We start from the raw sequence: 17,097 nt of genomic DNA on the forward strand, positions 1-17,097 counted from the left end.
AGAAATGAAAAAATTCTAGAAATAATCAATGAGCATGTCAAAACATATCAATATGAACCTGATGGATCTAATATATTCCTCAACCAACACCCAAGTGATGATGATGATACAAGTGCAATTAATGCTTGGCATAATCATCTAGAGAAAGCAAAATATCATGTGTCTTAAGGCTCTAGTAATTACCAACAACTATCAAAGGAGTTGAACAACATGAATGAGGGGATTCTTGGGGGAATAAACTTGCTTAATAAGTCAATGGAGGGTAAGTTTAATGAGCTAATTGTAGTTATCAAGGGTTCGGAAAGTGAAATGCAATGCCTATTGTTGGTACCATTCCATCCCCCAAAAGATCCATATTCCACTCCACTACTTGACTCGTCTATTTTTTAGAAGGGAGAACCTCCCAAACTTAGAGACACATATTAGCCCAAGAATAAATGTAGACCTTAATACAGTCAAAAGAACGACTCTATGCATGGAGATTATGTAAGATTTGATGAAGAGAAACATGTTGTAATCCTTTTATAAGTCCTTTTACCCTCAACCCACTACCATGCCATGTAGAGAGGAAGTTAATCTTGAACATATACATGATGGATGTAGATGCATGTATGATCAAGCCCCAAGAGAGTGCTACTCACTTGAAAGGCCATCTAATCATGGCGTTGGTCAATTCTCTTATCAAGGTTTTAGTAGCAACCAAAATGGGCAGCCCTATCACAGGAAAAATTCATGGAACAAAGAATTTTGGAGACAACAAGCATATGGATAGCCCAATTACAATCTATAAACTTACAACATCTCCAATTTCAAGGGGATAATTCTTCACATGTAGAATGGAAAAAATGGATTAGTAAGCTTGAAATGTACCTTACACTCTACCTTAAGAGCAATGAAGCCAATATTTACTATGCAGCTCTTCATCTTGAAGGTTATGCCCACACTTGGTGGAGGTATATGTAAAAGATCAAGTACTTGGGATGAATTCAAGTAGGTAATGCCTTGATGTGTTTGTATCTCCTATGGAAAATGAAAATTTGTAAAGAAAGTGGTATGACTTGAAACAAGGGGAATGTTCGTATGGGATTATTTTGACATGTTCTTGAATCTATCCATAGATTTATAAGGAATCACAAATTTAACAAAGTTGAACGAGTAGATTTATGAGCTTGACTTACATCTTTCTTTGGAGGGTGGAGCAATGCAGACCAAGAATATACATGAAGCAATTCATCTTTCTAAAAGATATAGCCAAAAGTATAGAAAAGATATTTCTACTTTTTATCCTTAAAAAAGAGGTTCTTTGTCTAGTGAGATTCCAACTTACCCCACCATTCATGTAAAAAAAGAAGGTACCAATTTAAGGCATAGTTGAAAGGAAGCATGATTATATAAGACCTACTAGTGGGAGTACAAATTCTTTACAAACGACTCGAAGAAAGTATCTTTCAAATGAATTTCTTGAGGAAATGTGTTCTAAAGGATTATGTTTCAAGTATGGTGAAAAATGGATGGCTAATGATAATAATAAAGTACAAGGCTAAGATTACAAAGGTTCATATGCTCATAATAGGATGACTATGATGAAGGCAATTTACATCAAGTAAGGGTCACTTTACCTATTGAAGACATGTTTCCTTTTGATCTTAGAGGCAATGAAAATTATTTTTCTACAATAGGTACCTCTAGATATGATGTCTATTTTGATGGTTATCTGTTTGATATAGGGGGCATTTGGCTTTGTGACATTCCATTTTGACTCGTTTCAAGCACTAATTTCATACTTACCCTACATGCATTCAATCATCCTTTCACAAGACATCAAGAATCCTTCAAAACAGTGAGATCATTTCAATCTCAAGATAGTGTATAGGTTGTTGCATTACATTTCTGTTGCAAATTAAATTTCCCTAACTTAGTCAACATGACATTTTTTGGGATGGAATAAACTTTTATCAAAGTCTACTTTCTAATGATACCTCATATGCTAAATTTGGACATGGATATCTCAAGTTATGGCTTTTTTTCTTCAACTACCTTATTTAGGACAACATGTAAGCTTTTTGTGATTTCAAGCTTTTGATGCAACCTATCTCTTGAGCTAGATTCTTCATGACTTTGTGGTGAATATTTAGCCATAATACTTCATGATGGCACTCTTCCTCACATGATTCATTCTTATGCTCTTCTAGCTCTTAAGCTTTGAGGATAAGGCTTATTTGGGAGGGGATGGCTTGTAATGTAAGGATAATTAGCCTTAGTCCTTAAAATTATGGTTAGCCTTTAGGGTTTTTTATAAAAGGGAAAGTGTGGCAAGTATGGGCACCTTTTTCCAATTAATCAAATCTTGCTCTTGAGGCTTCCTTGTTTTGGACCTCCCACAATAGCTAAGGCGTGAGTACCTTACTCCACCATTGCAAGGGGTTAGTTCCTTGCTACCAATTACAATTTCACTGTTGTACTCCATTCATATGAAATCTGAGCATTAGTTATGGTTGCTATGATCATTAGGCTATTGTCATATTTTCTTGTTCGTTTCATGTATTTCTTGTGGATATGAGTAACTAGTTCTTTTACAACCAAGTAACATTATTAACCAAAGAGTCCATCTCTAACTACATAGCCTTGTTTCACTTATGATTATCATACACGATCAAAACATTAGAATAGCATGAGGACTCTCCAACAATCTATCACATCAATCAAATAATCCAAGAGATAGAGTGTACCTCTTTTGTGGTCAAAACAATATTGTAGATCATCTCAGCATAGGCTCAAATTGAGCGTCTGGATATCCCAATTCTCTATCATATTGTATGTGAGGGAATCCATCTAGTTGAGGTATATCTATCTCAATATTTATTATCTACCCAATCCTTGAATCATGTGGAATAGGTTGAACATGTTATTTCTCATATGGTGGCTGTCTATCCTTTTTGGAATACCACCCTATGTATCTCAATGATCTTTATGAGATATTCATGTATTTTCTCCTCATTGAAGATTACACAACAAATTCACTCTATCCTTTTAGCCTCTAGATCCCATAGATGGCATCTCATCCTAAACCTATGATGCAACACTTTGCTTCTCATAAAGGTCACATATCTTCCAAACTCCATATACAACACCATTTGTATCCTTTACATTAAATTAATTTGATTTTTCAGAGAGTTAACATAATCCCATACATCTCTTTCCATTTCTTCTTTACCTCCTTTGCATTTGGTAGAGTCGCTTTTCCTTTTTTTGAGTAAGACATTATAGATCTATTCCCTACAATATGAGAAGTTTGTGCCATCCAAATTCTCAATATAGCAATGTAACTTTTAAAGAAAAAGAACTACAATATGTGCAAACCAACAAGCAATCAAAATAGTATCAATTTCACAACCAAGAAGACCAATGAACTACAAAATTGAGTGCTCACAACAATGGCCAACCAATGGTAAAAAGCAATGCCAAAATATCCCGAGAACTCAAGCATGCATTACATTGGAATCCTAAGAACACTCTATATATACCAATGTATATGCAATGCATGCTTGTGCCATGTTGAACACTCCTTGGAGAAGCAATACCAAAATATCCCAATAACTCTTTTTGCAAATATTTCTTTCAATTTTCTAGCTATGTATCTCAAAAAAAATAGTGTAAACATGGAACTTAATGCTGAGGCTAATAGTAGAGAGGATTTTTAAATCAAAGCAATACCATATAGCTCTCTAGAACAACAAAGACATGGAAAAAAGTGGATTGAACAACTTGTCTCTTGGAAATGAGTAGTAGAGGCCAAATACATTAGCTATCTTAGCAAAATATCAACTCTATCTCTCTTTCTTCTTTTCTATCCATAGACACAATCAAGCCTTGAGCTTCAAAATAGCAAGTAGGTCCCATGCTTTTCTACTTCAAATGACCCCTACTTCCAAGAATAAGAAACCCTCATACTTGCATACATCAATACATATGTTCCAAATCTCTTGCCAAGAAATCCAAGAACCAACTAAATTTTCTTGAAACCAACCACTATTTGCTACCCAAAGACCTCAAAATTGTGTATGGTAGACCCCGAACTAAGCAATCAATGGCTCTCTTCAAGTACTTGACTTGAATTGGAGTTTGATTATGGGACTTGTATCTCTTTCCAATCCAGATAAAAAGCAAGAATGTCACAATGAAACTTGACTTCTTTCACTCCTTACTCCAAGTATGAGCTTCCACAGATGCCACTCTGATATCACTTGAGAGGAAGTGACAATGGGATGCAAGGTCAATGTAATGGGGGGGAGGGGGGGATAGAGGAAGGGAGGAACCACAAAAGAAGTTTTGTGGGTACTCAATTCCTCTTATTCTTCATTATATTCACTTATGTATTCTTGTATAGTGTGTACTTATGCAAGGGGTACCTAGCCTTTGGCCATTGGCATTTATCCCAACATGTACATGGTCTACACCTTCCATGCATTAAAACTTGAATAGTTAATTACTATAGCCATAAGTTTTCAAGGACAAAAATGGATCCTTACCACGATTTCATTGGTTGATATCATTGGCCCTCACCATTAAACTTGGAAACATGCTCTAATTATATTGTCAAGGATAGAAAGGGATTTTTACCAAGTTTTGAGTTAATTGATATTCCAAGGCTACCGTCATTATAAAAATATCTCAATCACACATATTCAAGACCCTATAAACAAATCACATATATATAGTTCATGAATAAGATAACATGAGAGGGTCTCTGCGTATCCAATTTTCTCACTTAGAAATTAATGTGACACTTTATAAAGAACCTATTAAAATATATTCCTTATGATTTCACTTTTATCAAAATTTAATGTGACCCTTTATAAAGAACCTATTACCCATGATTCCGGTGTTCAACATGGCACAAGCATGCATTACATACACATTGGGTTTACCTTCCAAGGAACATTGTTCTCTCTAAAAGAGGCAAATTGAAGTTAGGACATATATCTTTGTGGCCCTAGGTACACTTTACAAAGATAATGCACAAACAAAGTTTCATGAACCATGCACAATTTTTTATCTTTAATGATTTGTCACATGGGCATTATTAAATGGTGCTTCAACTTGGGGGCCCAACCTTCATCATTAAAGGAAGGATCCATTATCAAGAAAATTACAAAGAGAACTTTTATAAACTTTGGAGAGACCATTGGTCATAATAGATAATGGCTCCATTCATAAGACCCTTCATGAAGGATACTACCCAATCACCATATTCAATAGCCAATTGGGTGCTAGAAAGAATAAGAAGAGCAGAGGCGAATACTACATCATATTACAAGGATCAAATGGTTGTACATGTACCTCTTATATAATGTCAAGATGTGATTGTGCACAGTTCATCAAGGGCCAAAGGTTGGGGGTGTCAATCTATGGACCAATGTGCCATGAAAGGCCAACTATGAGCAATGTAATTCTGGCTAGGGATGCAGGTGCTAGGCCACCACAACGTGTCTTTACCAAACCATGGAGAGACTCATGGGACGACAAAGTGAAGAGAAAAGGGGGGATTGCAAATTTCTGGGGTGACTTAATAAAGGGCCTTGGGTTAAAAGTTAGGGTTCTAACCCTAGTAGGGATAAGGGTTCAAATCTATGGGGTAGTGGCTTTGCCAGGTTAAAATGCAATGTAACACTAATGCCATTATGCTAGAGTAGGATATCAGCCTTATGGTTGTGTTCATAAATACAACACTAAGGATTATTCAAACTATGTGAGGGATCCTGAATAGAGATTATATCAATGCCTAGTGTTTGCATGTCTATGTGACTCTTAGAGTGTGCATGGTTAAGGGTTTTGAGTCAAAAGAACAATTTATATCCTATTAGAGTGTAATCATAAGAGATTGTCTAAGTTATGTACACTATTTTTGGGTTATTATTTCAAATATGGCTAGTAGAATAGTGAGTATATGAGCCACTAATTACTGTCACGTATGATGATTTTCATATTGTGGAACAATTCAACTATTTCATGAACTAAGAACTGAGATAAAATCTCCTTACAAAGAGATATTGAAGAGAAATGGAAAGTTTTTTTGTATTTCAAGGTACAAACACATATTATCATAGGAGGGATTTATTATGTTGTATAAGTAAAGGGGTAGAAGGGATGGGTCATAGAGGTGATCAACCATCAAATGAAGGGCAACTATTCCATGTCAATTATCAAATTGCTAGAACAATAGAGATATAACAACTATTAGAGTAGCCCGTCATACCATTTGGGCTATGAATGGGTAGTGATGTACTAAGGGACCACCACCCTTCATAGGGGGTCCCAAGGTACAAACCATGTTCAGTCCTACAACTATGCTTGTACTTGTATTAGGTCTGTGTGTGTGTGTGTGTGTGTGTGTGTGTGTGCGCGCGCGCGCGCAAATGAGTGGTCATGTGAAATTTTCTTGCGATTTTTCAAAATTATTACTAGTTTGTACAATTTTATGGGGATCTATTTGTGAACATTTTAGCCTTTTCTTTTTCATTTCCTAATGTTGATACTTATTGTCAATTATGCAATCATGAAAGCAATTGTGATCATGATCATCTTGCTTGATAATTCGGTCTAATAGTGGTTTAGTGGCTTCCCCAAGTTTTGAGGTGCTTTTTATTCTCAAGAAATTTGGTGCATTAATATTATCCAAATCGATTAACATACCACAAGTTGCATATTCCATGTGTCCAACCTCACCCTATTTAGTCCATGTTAAATTTTGATATATTTCCAGGTGCGCTTTTTGGAGGTCAAACCTTTTGCCTACAGGTACTGTGAGGATTGTACGTGCGAATCCTTGGAGCCGAGGTAGACAAACACATTGTATTCATAACTTATAAATAAGAATGTTGTCATCTTGTCAACAATTTTGTTTGAGCTATTTGGTTAGATGTGTTAAATTGTTGGCTAATGTTGAATATGAAACTCATAGGTTTGGCTAATGCTATAAATACAAAGTTTCTTCAGCATTATTGTTTTCTCCAGTCACAAATGTAGTGCCATGGTGGCTAGCTTTGATATTCTATCAATGTATCATACAGATTACATGGCGATACATTTGCGAATAAATGTAATGAATGTGGACATAGTCTTTACTTGCACTTTAGTTGGTGGAGAAGGGTAATCACATCAAAGTTCTCTTTTATTTGTAATGAGGTTCTTGTGATGTGTTGTATTTTTTATCATTTTGTAAAGGCCTTAATAAACTTTGGTATTGAGGTTGACTTGGTTTTGCTACATAAATTAAGCTACTGATGTAAATTGCCAATAGCGTATCGAGGGGCCACTATATTCTTCAAGACGGTACACTGTTGAGAAAGCAGTAGCAAATAGGCTCTTGAAAACCAAGCTAGTGGATGAAATCATTCTTAGGAGGACTAAGTTGGAACACACAAATGAATTAAATATTCCTCCTACGACGGTAAGATTTTATATTTGTGCTCACATATGTGTGATGTCATATGTTAAATTATAGACCTTGTGCTACATGCTATTAATTTTTCCAACTTAAAATGACTTTTAACTTTATGATGGTGAGAAATGGGGTTTTAACTCTTGTGCTTCATTTTTCCTTTTTTTTTGTGGGTGGAATAACTATTAACATAGATATGAGAGAAGATAGTGTGCCATACAACAAACTAGAAGCATCTTGCTTTTGCTATTTGCCAGAACATAGTGCGCTTTCTTACCTTCGATAAGGACGAGGAAGGCTATTATCAAGCTCTTTACAGCGAAAGCCAATCTGTAATCAATGCGTAAGTCGTGTACATTTCAACTATCATAATTGCCAATGCTGATACAACCTATTCAGTTGTATCAATTCTTATCGCCAATGAAGCTTGAATTATATGATCATGCCTGTCATAATGAGGATTTTTTTTTTTGGTAATGCGAGTAATATATTTTATCAAATATATAATTTAAGTATAGGGGCTTTTAAAAAGAATGGTCGTTAAGCCAATATGTATGCTTCTGGGAAAGCTAGTCTAATATTGTATCAAAAATGGGAAATTTATAGATTATCAATAATATTAACCTTTGTATTTAAAACTGTAATTTACATCTCACAGAAGTTGGGTAAAACGAAGATCGCTCATCTTTAAACAGGCTTCTTGAAAAGCTCACAGACATAAAACCTCTCTGCTAAGGTCTGCTAAGAGTCGAGAGTCGAGACCCCTTTCACCTACTTAGCGCTTCCATGAACAGCCTCGTTCCTGACAGACCATATCTCTTGGGCTATGAGTGCTCTCAGCACTGACCAGATTCTCTCTGATATTTCAGTCATATTGCCTTTATCCCCTACCAACATTTCATAGCATAATGGAGGTTAACCTCTCTCATGTCACTTTTAGCTTTGTTCCATAAAGCCTGCCACTCAATGCACATTTTCCACATCCCTTCCCGCAAAGGAATTATTTCTAAATTTACAAACCCAACCTTTGGTTGCCAGTTAATGAGGGAGTTACGTGCAGGGCCTTCTTCAGCCTTCCTGTTTTTCCAAGTCTACGTTGCTGCTCTTGGATCTTCATGCTTCACCTGCTGCCAAAAGCCACCGAGCATTAGGGGCCCTAAAGTCTGCCCTCTCTTTCATGACAGCTGCAGGCTTTCCTCTTTCATTCCTCCAATATTTTATAGAGACCATAGCTTGCTGCTTCAGGCTTCTTCAAAGTAGGCCAAGCCTCAAGGGTCCTTCAGCCTGGATATAACCAGCTGCAGGCTGCAGCCAGTTGCTGTCCTCCTTGGTCAGGTGGAATTGCTTTTTTGATGTGGTCAACAGGTAAAAAGGCTTCTTAGTCAATCCTGCAGTGCAAACCGTAAGAATAAATCCTTTGCGCAGATCAGGATTAACTTCTGCAGGTTTGAAACGCATACCGGCCATTCACCCATAAGCTGAGATAAAGAGAGGGGTCGCTGTTGCCTCCCTGTGCTCCTGAGTCCTTCCCATTTCAGCTTGGCAGTGACTTCCTTCCACGCCCTCATTAGTTGCTGGCCAGCTTGAGACTCCCTGATTTTAATACTTGTTGAAGCACCCAAGATAATACCTTGCCACTTGCATCCTTGCCAAGTTTTACAAAAATGCTTTACACTTCATTATCGAAGGAGGCCAGTACAAGAGAGTCGAGACCATGGGTGTCCTTAGAGATCCTCTTTAGACTTGAGAAATTAGTACGGGGCATTCAACATGGGCAATCCTCTTCTGGATTCCCTTGGGGATGAGCTTGATTACTGCCTCATTTGCAGATGGAGACATGGAGCCTGTAGCTCGAAAATGATTCAGCAAGTGACAAACATCCCCAGCACAAACATCCCAAACAGACAAATAAAACTCAACGGCAAGCCCATTGGGGCCAAGGGCCTTATATCTCTTCACTGATTTGGCTACATGGTATAGTTCCTCTTCGGAGAATGGACAACCGAGATTTAGAGCCACGTCAGCATCTACCATCTCCTCCATACAATCCAGAAAGGACTGCACCTTTGGAAGATGTTCAGCGCCCCAACCCTCCATCAAACCGTCCGCTCACAATGGCTGAGGATGATTCTGAAATACAGCAGTGATGCTATCTTCGTCCATGATTACCCTCCCTTCCTTGTTTTCGATCATCACTGGTGCCTCCCTCTTTTGCTTCATTTTGAAAGAGGCAAGACACGCTGCAGACAGCGTCTCCCTTGATACTAGTCTTTCAGATTTCATATGTACCTGAAGAGCAGCAATCCTGTGCTGTTCACAGCTCTTTATGAAGCCTTCAGTATTCTTGCTGGGCCTGCTTTCTTCCATACTGTTGCTGAAGCATGTGATACTATTAATGCATGCTTCCCAATTGCTTATTATTAGGGTCTGCTGCTGGCTTTCAAGATCTTTCCACAATGCCATCGTGATCCCAGCTAAGTACTTTTCATGCCTCAAGAAGCTTGTATTCAGCCTGAAGGGTGGTGGCCCTTTTGATGTTCTACCACTGCATACCAGCTTACATATGGTATATGATCAAATGATAGGATCTCTGATAATACCTGAAACTTTAGATCTGGGTACATCCACTGTGCCTTATTGTTGTCAGAGTTAAAGATGGACCAAGGTTGCCTTTTAGCTGCTACTAACACATCACCCTTACCATGTGAAACAACATTGCTCAAAATACCATACCCCCCATATATACAACACTCCAAGAGTGTATCTAGGCCTAGCTTAGTTTCCTGAAATTCAGAAACATCCAGTTTGCAACATTTGATCAAAGAGACCACCTCAAGCTGTCTTTCTTTGGAACACATCTCTCTAGTATTCTAGGAGAGAATGGATACTTTTCTTGATACTCTATCCATGGAAATGAGAGGGTCATGCTTTTGCCAAGTTGCCCAAAGGAATATAAATGCTAGTAAAGACTAGATTGCTCCTTGCTAGTTGCCTAATCAAAACCTTACGTGGTCCACTTTATGCCAGCCTGTACTTGGAGGGATATTTTCCTTGCCAACATTCTTGCTATCACTCTTTGCCTCCTTGGCTTTGTTGGGATCGATTGTAACAAGAGCTTTACCCTTGTCCCCCTTAGTCTTTCCATTATTTTCCTCACTACTCGAGGCTCTTGCCATGATCTTTTGTAGGGAAACCATAGGAGACAAATCAGCCTTCTCAGCTAGTTGAGTTGCAGCTGAAGACCCATTATTTGTAGACCACACAACATCAATTTTTTCTTTTGCGGACATGCACAAGCAAAGTGATCTCATTGCTTACATGTATAGCAAACATTTAGGAAACTAGAAAACTTGACTTCACAGAATAGGGTTAAGACCACGCTTATCTTGATTTTTGTGAAGGGAGTGAGCCCTGAAGTGGAAATAGAGTAAGCAATAGCTATGGTTGAAGGATCATGAGCAAGAAAGAGAGACACAAGATGTGAGAGCTCCAACAATCACGATATGTGATTGGCCTTCCTTTTATTCAAATGTCACTGAAAGAATAAAGAATGAAGTAATCGTGATGGGCACTCGCCACCTGCAATGTATAGGTGTGTGGATATTGTTAGTGTAACTAATACATGGGCAGCTAGGCATAGGTGCCTTTACCCCAACCTCCTCCCACTTAAAGACGAATGCACCCCTAGTGAGGAGAGAACAAGAGAAAAGTGACAAAGTACAAATGTACATAAGTACAACAGGATGAGAAAAGACGTCATCTCATCCAACGCCTATCGACTTCCTAAGGAAGGCAAAACACTCCGCTGAGAGGCTTTTAGTGAGCAAATCTGTAGGATTTTGGTCGGTTGAGATCTTGACAAGCTCAATGGACTTGTTCTCAACGACCTCTCTAATAAAGTGGTAACACACCTTAATGTGCTTTGTCTTCTCATGGAAGACCGGATTCTTAGCCAACTAAATGGCACTCATAGAATCCAAATGCAGTGTGGGGACTACATTAGTAATGCCAAGATCTGCCACTCGATAGCCTAATCAGAGAGCCTCCTTGTAAGCCGCTGTGGCTACAACATACTTTGCCTTTGTAGTAGATAGAGCCATGCCTTTTTGCACCTTGGACATCTAGGAAATAGCACCTCTAGCAAAGGTGAAGACATAGCCAAAGATGGACTTCCTACTGTCTGCATATCCTACATAATCAAAGCCAGTATACTCCGCAACTTCTATGTCCTGGCCACCATAACAAATGCACATAGTTCTTGTGCCCTTTAGGTATCTCATGATACCCTTGGCGGCATCCCAATGTTGTTGGCTAGGTATAGCCATAGAGTGTGCCACAACTCCCACTACAAATGCTATATCAAGTCTAGTGGCTATCATGGCATACATCAAACTATCCCCACTGCAGATACATAAGGGATCTTGGCCATCTCGGCCTTCTACTCATCAGACTGCGGACAATCAGCCTAACTAATCTTCTCATGAGAAGGTAGAGGACAACCAATAGGCTTAACATCCTGTAGATAAAACCGCTCAAGGACCTTTTGGATGTACTCCTTTTGTGATAAGTAAAGGAGCCCCTTAGAGCAATCACACGTAATGCGCATCCTAAGGATATGTGAGGCTTGTCCCATATCCTTCATGTCAAAGTTCTTCTTGAGCCTACCTTTCAAGACATCCAGCTCATCATGAGTACTCTCAACAATCAACATATCATCCACATAGAGTATCAAAATCATAAGGTTGCCATCATGAGCCTTCTTCATGTATAAACACGGATCCATATCACTACGGGAATATCTTTGTGAATGCGTAAAACCATCAAACTTGTGGTACCATTTTCGAGGTGCCTACTTAAGGCCATAAAGGCTCTTTCTCAATTTGCATCTAGGTGGACCCTGCCAGGTTATGCAAAGCCCTTAGGTTGCTCCATGTAAATCTCATCATACAAGTCAATGAATAAAAGTCATCTTGACATCCATCACATAAAGATCAAAGTGAAGCTGAGCAACCAAAGTTAGTATCAAGCATCGGGTAGTCATCTTCACAACTAGAGAAAAGACTTCATTAAAATCCACACCATATTCTTGCTTGAAATCCTTAACAACCAATCTGTCCTTGTATGCTGGCTTGGGACGTCAAGGGGTACTTTTCAACTTGTACACCCACTTGCATGGCAAAGCATGCTTGTCACACTAGACAAAGAAACCAAATCCCACATATGATTTTTCTATAATGAGTCATACTCTAACTGCATGGTCCTCTCCCAAGAGTAACTATCACCTTGGCGCATGGCCTCATCATAAGTAAGAGGCTCACCAGTATTTGTCACCATAGCATAATCCATAGAGTGCCTGCCATATAAACAATGATCACAAAACTCAAGGCAGAAGGTATTCCCAGACCTTATGTGTATAGTCTTCAATGAAGGTAGTGAAATACTTTGTGCCACCTAATGACTTGCGAGGCATGGGACCACATACATCAGAATGAACAAGAGCGAAAGGCAGCCATGCATGTCATACCACACTTTTTATGTGTATTACGTGTTTGATTTCCATATCAACAATGATCATAAGACTCAAAACACTTATAGTCAAGGGGTGAAAGATACTACAAATGAGTAAGCATTTTTATTCCTTTCAAGGACATATACCCAAGGCGACAATGCCAAAGAGATACATGTGGAACTACATCCATTGCTAAAACATGGTCAACACACCCATATACAAGCAAGGGGTAGAAAGTACTAGACTTAGCACCATTTGCAATGACAAGATTCCCACAAGTAATCTTCCATGAGAAATCACCAAAAGAGACAACATAGCCTGCATCATCTAGAAGTGCCAGTTGAGATAAGACTCTTCATGAGAGCCAATAATACCAACTATCTCTAATGCCAGGTCATTACCCAAATGAACAGATCCAATCATATTGCGATAGGAGTGAAAGGTCACATGAAAGGAAGCCCCTGAATTATCAACCAATACTAAGTATATCCTAACAAGGAATCTATCAATTGAGAAGTATCAAGAGAAGAAGATGCAAGTATGAAATCATCATCAGAATCATTTTGCATGATATTAATCTCTTCAATCTTAATGCTAGACTAATTGCTAGGGACAATGTTGTGATTATCATTTTTGTCCTGTACTTTACCCTTGTCCTTTTCATTGTGCTTGTTCTCGCACATTTTATGGCACTATGGCCGAATATGTCCTACTTTCTCATAGTAATGACAAGTCAACGAGGACTTACGACCACGGGACTTACTATGAGACTATCCAGGTGACTAAGAATGAGACTGTTGAGAGTCTCTCCCATGGCGGTCATTACTGCTCCTACCATTATTGCCTCTAACTGTTAGAACATGAGAGGTGCAAGAAGCATCAACATTCTTTATGTTAACCTCTTTATTCAAGAGTGCACCCTCTACATCCTGCAACTTTAGCTCATCAGCAGTACGTGTGTTTACACACATAGTAGTATGAAATGTATCCCATGATTTAGAAAATGTAACCAAGAGGAATAAGGGAGGGAGATTACCCTTGAATTCAATGCCTTGCGAATACAAATGGCTGAGCATAGAATGAAACTCATTTAAGTGGGCTAACATGGAAGCGCCCTCTTCTATGAGAAGGTCCATGAGTTGCTTTAGCAAATACATTTGAAAAGTAGGGCTTTGCTTGTTATTATAGACATTGCAAATCTTATCCCATAAGTGCCATGCAAATTGTCCATCAGAGATAACATTATAGAAAACTTGCTTAGACAAGGACAAAATGATCGTGGACTTACATAGCTCATTTTGTTCAGCCCAATCATTTGCATCAATGCATTCGAGCTTGACACCTCATGTTTAAAAGGCTTAATTTGCATTTTCTACACTAAAACTTGTCATATTTGGGCCTTCCAATAGTTGTAGTTGGTGCCATCCAACTTGTTGATATTAAAGAGAGTACTAGCCTTAATGGGACCACTAGCCTTAATGGGACCAAGCAAGTGTACAAAATGGCAAAACATGCAGTTGTAATAACCTGCAAATTAGCCCCAAACCACTAGCAAATAAAGCTAAAAAATAAGGGGTACTGATCAAGTAATGAGATGTCCACAAACTCAATGCAAAAGACTATCAAATGGAGGTGATTGCTCACATGTACAATGTAGTAAATTGCAATTACAGCATGCTAAAAATGAAGTACACCAGTGATAAATCAATACCAAAGAGGAGCAATCACTAATACAATACAAACTACAACTACCAAGAAATAACTGCACCTGCTAGTGAGTGAATATGTGACTGGCACCAAGAACCATAGGCATAACCATCATGCATAGGATCAATGTGTCAGACTAAGATACATCCCATAGGCATAACCATCATGCATAGAGTAGGTCTCATGGGTAACAAAAGGGACCAACCAAAGGCACAACTAACTGAGCAATGTAACGGAAGCTCAATACATAGCCAATCAAGATGCATACATCACTGACAACAGTGTGACAGAGATAGGTGCTGGCTCAAAAGCAATGTCAATGTCAAATTAGCCCATTAAGCATCAACTATGTATATAAAGCATGACAAGAGCATGTATATGTCACCTAGTCCCATTGTCTCACTATAAGACCCTCAAGCTCAACTATATAACCAAATGCTCAATGTGATATAGTGTCAACTATGGCTCAATACATAAAGCCTACTAGTTCCCATTTCAACAAAAGTCAAATGCAAGACGAGCAAACAAAGCTCAAAACATCATGTGAAAGACATCCATACATCCAAGATCCAAAAAGCATATATCCAACGCATTCAATCCAAGTAACTTGCAAAGCTCTTACTGAAGCATCCAATGACCATACATAGCAGTGAATGACAGCCAATGTCAAAAGTCAAAGCTCCAATCTCAGCTCAAGAGCATGTAAAAAGCATAAGAAGCCTGGAAAATCACTAATATACATCAATATAACATCCAAAATGGATAGGAAGCATCCAAGATTAATGAGCATGCGCTTTCTCAGATAAAGTAGTATTCAACCCTTCTTATTATAGCAACAATACTTTGTCAAAACTGTAGCCACTGAGCAAGAAGCATCCAAAACAAGGGATTGCCATGTATTAACTAGTGAACTACATGTTTATTCCAAGAAAGGACTAAGTATATGTTGCTCAAATCCAAAGTACAAGGTCAAAGATCAATGCCAAGACTCAATGCTTAGCATCCAAGAGTGTTTTCAAGTGTTCAATGAGCTATCCGGCCCACTAATGAGGAGAAGCTAAAGAAGACTATCATGCTACCTTATCCTAAAACAAGCACAAATGGTGTGATGTTGCTCAAATCCAAAGTACAAGGTCAAATATCAATGCCAAGACTCAATGCTTAACATCCAAGAGTGTTTTCAAGTGCTCAATGAGCTGCCATGATGAGGAGAAGCTGAAGAAGACCGTCATGCTACCCTAGCCTGAAAATAGGCACAAATGGTGTGATGTTGATGCTGGTCCTGAGGACCCACATGTGGCTACTGTGATGATTGGGGAGGATAGGGGGAGCACTAGGAGTGCCCAAGGAAGCCTTTAGGCAAGCTCAAGTAGGATTTGAAGAAAGCTAGGATTCAATTTGAAGCTATAGCTATTGCTCGTGAAAGAATGAACTATTGAGCTAAAAGAGCTCACTCAAATGAGCTCAACACAGGCTCATAAATACCTTGACCAAGCCCCAATAGGGCTTGATGAATGCCTAAGCAAGAAGTAATTGATATGAACCTCAAGGAGTGGAGCTATGGTTGCCAATGGTAAAACCCTATTGTAGATAACTTGAATAGAAGCTGAAACAATGTTGGGTCAGGGCTGAGCTCTTAGGGAAGATGGCTCTGATACTAGTTGAAGGGAATGAGCCTTGAAGTGGAAGCATGGAGTGGAAGCAAGAGCTATGGTGGAAGAAGCAAGAGCAAAAACGAGAGATACAAGATGTGGGAACTCCAACAGTCATGATATGTGACCGGCCTTCCCTTTATTCAAATGTCACTGAAAGAATAAAGAGTGAAGTGACACTAATGGGCGCCCACCACTTGCAATGTACAAGTATGCGGGTAATGTAAATTTTACCAATACATGGGCAATTAGGCACAGGCACCTTTATCCCCAACATTTTGAGTATCTTTGGAGGCTCCATCCTTCTATCCCAAAGGATGCAAACTTGCCACTTGCCCTTGGGATTAGACACAAGAGGGGGCACATAAGGTACTCTACCAGCAAAGGGTTTGATATCTGCTTCAAAGATGGTATGGAGATTTGTAAATGAAACTTGAATAGGGCTGAAATGTAATAGCAAATTCCCCTTGGGATTGATACGGTGAACAAGATCTGGTACTCATGTATAGAGAAGTGGCAAGCCCTGTGGACTACAATCAATATACAAAGGGGAGTAAGCCAAAGATTTGAAAAAAGCTTTAAACTTCTCACATGGAAAAGCCTTTGTGAAAAGATTTGCAAGGTTGTCCTGTGTTGGCACATGGGTCAAGCTAATCTCTTTTGTAGAGAGTCTCTCCCTTATCGAATGATAATGCACCTCAATGTGCTTAGTACGAGCATGGAACATTGGGTTTTCTGCATCTATCAATGTGTCTTGACTATTAGTGAAGATAGTGGTGGCAACTCGA

General features: G+C 38.8%; 1 protein-coding gene across 1 annotated transcript in view; it reads left to right on the top strand.

The window, feature by feature from the left end:
- Nucleotides 1-17,097, top strand: part of LOC148028997 (DNA repair protein RAD16-like) — a 99,127-nt gene that overhangs the window by 37,371 nt on the left and 44,659 nt on the right. The window contains exons 3-6 of the mRNA XM_087688514.1: nt 6,764-6,837; nt 7,015-7,099; nt 7,301-7,450; nt 7,699-7,784. Of these exons, the coding sequence (XP_087544640.1) occupies nt 6,764-6,837; nt 7,015-7,099; nt 7,301-7,450; nt 7,699-7,784 (395 nt within the window). The remainder of the gene's footprint in view (nt 1-6,763; nt 6,838-7,014; nt 7,100-7,300; nt 7,451-7,698; nt 7,785-17,097) is intronic.

The sequence above is a fragment of the Lygodium microphyllum genome, chromosome 11 (assembly GCF_053477565.2).
Source record: "Lygodium microphyllum isolate KBCC chromosome 11, Lygodium_microphyllum_v1.1.10, whole genome shotgun sequence".
Taxonomy (NCBI): domain Eukaryota; kingdom Viridiplantae; phylum Streptophyta; class Polypodiopsida; order Schizaeales; family Lygodiaceae; genus Lygodium; species Lygodium microphyllum.